Source organism: Vigna radiata, chromosome 8, assembly GCF_000741045.1.
Source record: "Vigna radiata var. radiata cultivar VC1973A chromosome 8, Vradiata_ver6, whole genome shotgun sequence".
Lineage (NCBI taxonomy): Eukaryota > Viridiplantae > Streptophyta > Magnoliopsida > Fabales > Fabaceae > Vigna > Vigna radiata.
The window spans coordinates 25,385,727-25,392,595 of record NC_028358.1 but is presented as its reverse complement, the minus strand read 5'-3'; the positions used below and the strand labels follow the sequence as shown (position 1 = coordinate 25,392,595).

General features: G+C 38.7%; 1 protein-coding gene across 1 annotated transcript; it reads left to right on the top strand.

Moving 5' to 3' along the window:
- The first annotated feature begins 2,513 nt into the window (after positions 1-2,513).
- Positions 2,514-5,842, top strand: LOC106772725 (protein LONGIFOLIA 1). Its single transcript, XM_014659292.2, has 4 exons — positions 2,514-2,873; positions 2,953-4,125; positions 4,303-4,495; positions 5,078-5,842. The coding sequence occupies exons 1-4, from the start codon at positions 2,730-2,732 to the stop codon at positions 5,647-5,649; spliced, it is 2,082 nt and encodes a 693-aa protein (XP_014514778.1). The 5' UTR covers positions 2,514-2,729; the 3' UTR covers positions 5,650-5,842.
- The last annotated feature ends 1,027 nt before the right edge of the window (positions 5,843-6,869 follow it).

Below are 6,869 nucleotides of genomic sequence, written 5' to 3'. Positions count from 1 at the left end.
AATAATGCATCATTGAATTACAAAATGGAGAGGATAACAAACAATTATCTGAAAATGTCTAGTGTGAGTATATAGTTTGTTTGAGTGGATTATATAACAAATTTTGAAGTTATTCTATGAAATTTCATATCTCCATAATTTTTGAAACTCTCATCACAATTTATTTATGTTCTGACCACCGTTTGACTTAGTCAATGTCTTATAGAACTCCCATGATGAATTTATAATACAAACATGAAAATTTGTAAATGCAAACACTCTTTAAATTAAAATAAGCAATACATTATAAAAAAATTCAACAGAAAAAAAAAAATTAAAGAAGACACAATATATACAAATATAATAGTGCCCATCAAACATTTAAGTTCTTTAAGAGCTATCAAAATCATATTAAGTAAAGCCTCAACTGTTTTTTTTCAAATTAATGTCTAGAATTTACTTACTAACTAATAATTAAAGACATAGCTAATAAATATTTCAGGAACTACTTAAGTTATGTCATTCCTTTAAAAGCTACTCAACAAATAAGTAATACTTCAACTAGTTTATTAAAGTTTTAAAGAGTTCCAAGAATATCTTTTTAAATTCTTTCCAAGAATATCTTTCTAAAGTTGATGTACAGAGTCACACGTATTAGAAATCACATAATAAAAATGTTAATCTGCAATTAAATAAGAAGAAATTTTGAGATTGAAGAAACTTTTTAAAAGAATGGCTCTCTGGTAAGAAGATAAAAGAAGGGAATTATGCATAAAATAGTGTAGTTGTGTATACTTTCAAAATCGTGCAAGTGCTAAGCTATGATGGCTTCATTCACCGCTTTTCTTTCTTGAAATTTGGAAAAGAGTTTACACCAACAATTTTATGAAAGCAAAAAGAAAATATAAAAAAAAAAGAAGCGGTGAGACAAGAATATGGTAGTGAACGGAAGAATTGCTATAACCACAACCGTAACACGATGATGTTAGGTTCATAACAGAACATTTTCATTTTAAACTTTTCAAATAAAAAAACACATAAATGTTTCAACTAACAATTTGCAGACAAATCCAACCTAATTAACTCTCTGTTCATGTGCATTTGTTAAGATTAGAGGACAACATGGACAAATGTTATTATTCATGACTAATCATAAACGCACGCAAACAAAATGCTTCCATCTTAATGGAGACTAGAAAAATGGTTTAGAAAGCTTCCATCAAATTTTACTAAATTAATCTTGAAATAGTGAAATATTGAAGCTTTGTTAAGTTTGGAGAAAGAAGAATTGAATTGAATTGAATGGTTAGAAGTGGTTGGGGGAGCATGGGGAAGAGAAAGAGGAGACAGGGTTGGAATTGAAAGAGAGTCTTTGGTCGAAAGGCACAAAAAACAAGGGAGTTGGCACCTGACACGGAGGCAGAGAGCATTGCCCACGGTGGCTATGGTGCACTGCACCTGCTTCTTTGCAGTAAAAGCCCTCCTCCACTACCTAACTGTAAAAAACAAACCACTGTATACTTTTCTGTCTTATGCTTACCTTATTCATACAATCAGATTTAACTATTAACTATCAACTCATCACAGTCAAAATGACTATTTTCACATCTTTTCTTTTGGAGATTGTGCTCACACTTAAAATATAATATCATTTTAAACAATCATACTAAGTAGATTGTATTGATGTGATAGAATTTATTTACTTTACTAACAAAATAATATATTTCTGATTGAGTTATGTGATATTTTTAATGGAAGTAAATAAAAATGCACAAAAATATCCTAGTTGTGTTATGTTTAAACTCTTTCTGTAATATATTATCCTAACAAGTTATTTTACATAAGACAAAAACTAGTGCAAAATTATTGATTCTATTTTAATATTGTGAATTTAAAGATATTTATAAAATAAGCATGTAAGAAAAACAAGTAAAATTAACTCGTCTCATGTATAACATTCTTTAGAAAAGGTTTTTGAAGAAACTAATATAACAAGTATGACTTACTATGCACACAGAAAATTAAAGTTTATAATGTTGATATGATTTTTGTAAAAAAGAAATTCTTGTTACAACAAGCACAGAATCTTAATTTTTTTCATATTTAAGTTTTGTTTCACATTAAAAGCCTTTAATAAAACTGAAAAGTCTCTTGTAGGATAAATGGAACATTTATTACTCTAAATAAATAAGATTCATCTATCACAATATAGAAGATTAATGGAAATTATAATGCTTTCAGATAGGAAATCACAGCAGATGAATGAATGATCTATATAGGTAAGGTGAATGGTAGAATTTTCTCTATGAAATACATAACATATATTAAAAAATATTACAATAATTTTGTTGGACTTTTGAAATTAGTTTTTGAATTAAATAATAATAAGTAAATTATTATTTAGGATGATAATAATATAATTTGATTGAGATGTTGGAAAGAAGAAAAAAAGGCAAGGACAGGGTAGTCATTTTGGATAAAGTGGAAGGACAAAAATAGGCTTATGTCCTGTTCATTGGCTTTTAATTGTGGCTATCCCGTTTTATAGAGCAGAAAAGCGGGAGGAAGGGAATGTGTGATGAAAATGGCATCCCATCTCATAACATGAGTAGGGAGACAGTGGTCGGAGAGTGGTAGCAAAAAAAAAAGCATGGACTAAGTTTCGCAATCAACACAAAGCCACACCTATAGAGAGTGACATAGCAGTGCCAGAATCCAAGCCAAAACACGAAACAAAGTAAAAGAAAAAAATGACGACTGGTATAGTACGAGACCAGAACCTGGAGAAACACATTCACAAGCAGATGGGGTGCATGGCTGGCTTTCTTCAGATCTTTGACCGTCATCAGATACTCACTGGAAAACGCATCTATTCCCCCAAACGTCTACCTCCGGTAACGTTTTTCACTCTCTACCACACATTCCTCTTTCATGCTGCCAATAATCTAACCGTCTTTCTCTTGTCTTCTTTAGGCTTCACCGGAGCCTGACAAAGTTACTGCCTCGCCGGCTCGTTCCGTGCAGTCGCCGGCTAGGGAGGTGGTCCAATCCGAACCCAAGGCCAGTTCTCCTGCTCTCCCTGTTCTGGAATTCAAGGAAGGCACGCGATCCTCCTGGAAGTTCTCGCGAGAGGCTCCGAGACTGTCTCTTGACAGCAGAGCCGTGGTGGACGCCAAAGGAACTCTTCACCTTCACACCCGAGAGATCCCTTCGGAGAACGATGGAGACAAGCAGCGTCGTTCCACCAGCGTCATTGCCAAGCTTATGGGCCTGGAGCCCCTGCCCGATTCAGAGCCCGGACCAGGGCCCATAGCAAAGCTGCAGAGATCCGCTTCCGAGTCCAGAGTGTCCAGAGATCTGTCTCTGCCTCTGCCACTGCCACAGTGTCGTTTTCTGGACACAAACAATTTCCCAAGCGCGGTTCAGGTCACCAATGTGGTCCTCGAGAATAATAATGCTGCAATCGATGCCCGATTGAGCAATGGCAGAGCTGCAGATCCACCCAGGCAAAGGGTCAAGAAGAGTTTCTACGACTCGGCGGATTTCTTCCCCGAACCCAAACACACAGCTTCTGTTTACGGGGAGATTGAGAGGAGGTTGCGGATGCGAGGGATTAACGAGCCATCCAAGGATCTCCACACTCTCAAACACATCCTCGAGGCCTTGCAGCTCAAAGGGCTTTTGCATTCCAACGGCAAATCCAATCAATCTCCCATTGTCGTTATGAAGCCTGTCCGATCGATGAACCGGACTGGAAACGATTCTCCTCCCCCTCTCCTCCGGTCCAGTCCTCGCCGGAGCCCCCGAGTTGGGAACGAGAACAGGAGGATTGACCAAAATGAGCGGAGTTCAATGAGTCAAAGCAATAGAGCACTAAGCTCGAGTCCAAATAGGAGGAAGCAACAAAACGTGGAACCGCAGAGGAAAGTGGGCGTTGATTCGAGAAGGGGGTCTGTGTCTGTCTCTCCTGTTCATTCTCCCAAGGCGAGCCCCAGAAGGAATGCAGGCAATCAGCAGGTGCCATGTGGATCGCCTAGAGTGAGAAGAAATGTGGAGCGGAAGTTGAAAATGCTGGGTGGGGCAGAGGATGAATCCTCTACAGTTTCAGAGAACAGCTTCAGCACTTCTTCATATCCCGATACAGAGGTAGAATACTATACTAAACCAGTGAGTGCAGTGGTAATAGAAACTGTTGTTACTGATGGTTCATATAACTTGTGTGCATATGCTTAAGCAGCTTTTTAATCAGTTAATGAATTAATTAATTAGTGGTGTTTGTGGGATTGGTGGCAATTGGATTGAAGTGTGGTGCTTGTGGTGCAGAGGTACAGGTTGGAAGAGTATAAGGAAGGAAAAGATCTGTTGGATAGGTGTGATAAGCTGCTGAACAGCATAGCAGAAATAACAGCAGCCAACGAGTTGCAACCGAGTCCAGTATCGGTTCTGGACTCATCGTTTGACAAGGACGACTGGTGTTCACCATCCCCAATAACAAAACGATGCATTGATTACAAAGGTAAGTGGTTAGCTTGTGTTGCAATTGGTTACAGAATGAAATTAGATTTTGTGGTGACGTATTATTTGTGTGTGCATATCCAAAGTTGGAGCATGTCATGATGTATTATGCAGAAGGTCTAATGTCTAAGACCCTAAAGGAACTTAATGGAACAAAATATCTAATGTTTTTAACTTTTAAGCTGTTCCCGTATTGTTTTTGCTTTGGTTTGTATCCAACTACAAGTACGGGGAACAGTAGATGGTTTGTCCTCTCCCTCTCCCAAAATCCCAACCAATGTGGACCAATCATTTGATCCCAGGGATGTTGACATGGCATCACTCAGTTGGCTCAGTCACTTACCTCAAAACTGCACTGCGGTGCGGTGCGGTGCCTGTTTTTAATCGTACCATCACGTGGGAGGGACTGACTCACCTCGCGTCTTCAACACTCTCACCGTCCCAAAGAATCTTCCTAATTTTTTAATTCCACTAACATATACTGTGCACACTTTTATCCGTTTCATTCTTTTTTTTTTTAAATTCATTAATATTGTGTTTGTTAGTTAATGATGTTAACAAATGCGGTGTAATTACATTACAGATCAAGCGGCGGAGTCAGAAGATGATATGTGGAGTGCGGCACTGTGCAGCAGCGAGGAGGCAGCGTCGGAGGATTGCGATTTCGTGTACGTATCGGAGATTCTTCGAGCGTGCAGTTACTTGCCGGAAGAGTGCGACATTTTTCTGTTACTGGAGAAGCAGCAATGCCTGAAAGGAAAGGATACCTCAAAGGCTTCGACGCTGCAGAGGCGGTTGATCTTCGACACTCTCCAGGAGATCCTGGAGCGGAACCAACAGTTGCCGCCGTGGAAGGCGGTGTCGTACGGCGAGCAGAGGCAGAAGATCTGGTCGGAGTTTCGGAGGATCCGAGAGAGGGAAGAATCGGAGTCGGAGGACTTGTTCAAGGTTATATGCGGAGTGTTGAAGAAGGACATGGCGGAGGAGATGCCGGGGTGGGGAGAATGGGCGGTGGAGATGGGAGATGTGGTGTTAGACATTGAACGTCTCGTGTTTAAAGATCTGGTTGGCGAAACCATTCGAGAACTCGCTTCGTTTTCTCCTCATTGTAACAACGACAAGCTACCCGCGCTTCGTAGGAAACTCCTCTTTTGAATTCCATTCACAAACATCAAAAAAAAAAAAAATGGCAAAGGAGTCGCACGCTTTGTTTAAATTTTTCGCGCGCTTGCATCTTTTTTCCTTTTGTAGCTTCGCTTTATATGATTTTACTTTTACTCACTGTCAATGACGAAATCAGGAATTTTAAATCTGAAATCTAGGCAAATCTGACCTTGGCTTTCTTCTATATAGAGATGAATGAATTGTTGGATTATTTTTTTATTATGTTATTATATGGTAAGCAAGAGAGAAAACACTGACATGGATGAACATTTCAGCCTAGCATGTGGACTTGCTTATCGGGGAAGTTGTCTCACGATAAGCTAATTAATGATGACTACCGTTTCTTACCCTTAATTTGGTCCTACAACTACTACAAAGCAAGGTCGCCATTTAATATTAGCGTGCAGCATCTTTGGACTTTGAGCTGCACTGCACATTTGGACCGGACCGGACCTTGGGTTTTATTTTTGACAACTTTGTTACAAACAAACCTATCACCACATTTTAAATACGTTATAGAAATGGGAAGAAAAACGAAAAGAAAAGCATCCGCAGGTTTGAACGTTGTGAGTACCCCATTTGCTTTTTCTTCTGACAAAGGATAGCGATAATTGAAAAATAGATTGTTGCTTGGAAGGACATTATAGGGTGGTTTTGAAATCACAGAAGCAACCTACCTATAAGTTGGTTTTTTGTCCAGTTTCAGTACTTCTATGAAAATGGTTTGATGCTCATATTTCCGATTGGGAAATGGCATGACAAACCTGGATATATATATATAGAAGTATCAAGATTCTGGGGTCCTCTGTGTCTCAGTTTCAATACTCTCTACTCTTCCTGTCTTCCAAAGCTAAGTCAACCACGTGTCCCAACATTACACTACACTCATGAATGTGTATCACAAGCACCCTATAAGATGAGAGAGATATCACATGGTTAGGTTAGGTATTTATACTACTTTGTCCTCATCTTCAAACCAATAATTTTCTATCAATATTTTTACATTCTCTGTGCTGTTGTTTTCACCTATACATCATTCTATTCTAATTCCATTTCCATCCTTAAGACGTGATGATTAATCAAATTGTTGGGCCATTTAAGAAAACGCTAGGAGAGAACACTTGAATGGAGCAAGTACCACTGCCCCACAATCGCTTAATCGGTTGGTTCCTTAATTAGTTACAGGATGCTTACATTAACTACTTGATGGT

Bases quoted from the DNA above. Each gene is read 5' to 3' on its own strand.
- LOC106772725 (XM_014659292.2), top strand. From the start codon at position 2,730: ATGACGACTGGTATAGTACGAGACCAGAACCTGGAGAAACACATTCAC. The intron at 4,126-4,302 runs GTAGAATACTAT...CTTGTGGTGCAG, and splicing joins CTTCATATCCCGATACAGAG to AGGTACAGGTTGGAAGAGTA. The intron at 4,496-5,077 runs GTAAGTGGTTAG...ATTACATTACAG, and splicing joins ACGATGCATTGATTACAAAG to ATCAAGCGGCGGAGTCAGAA.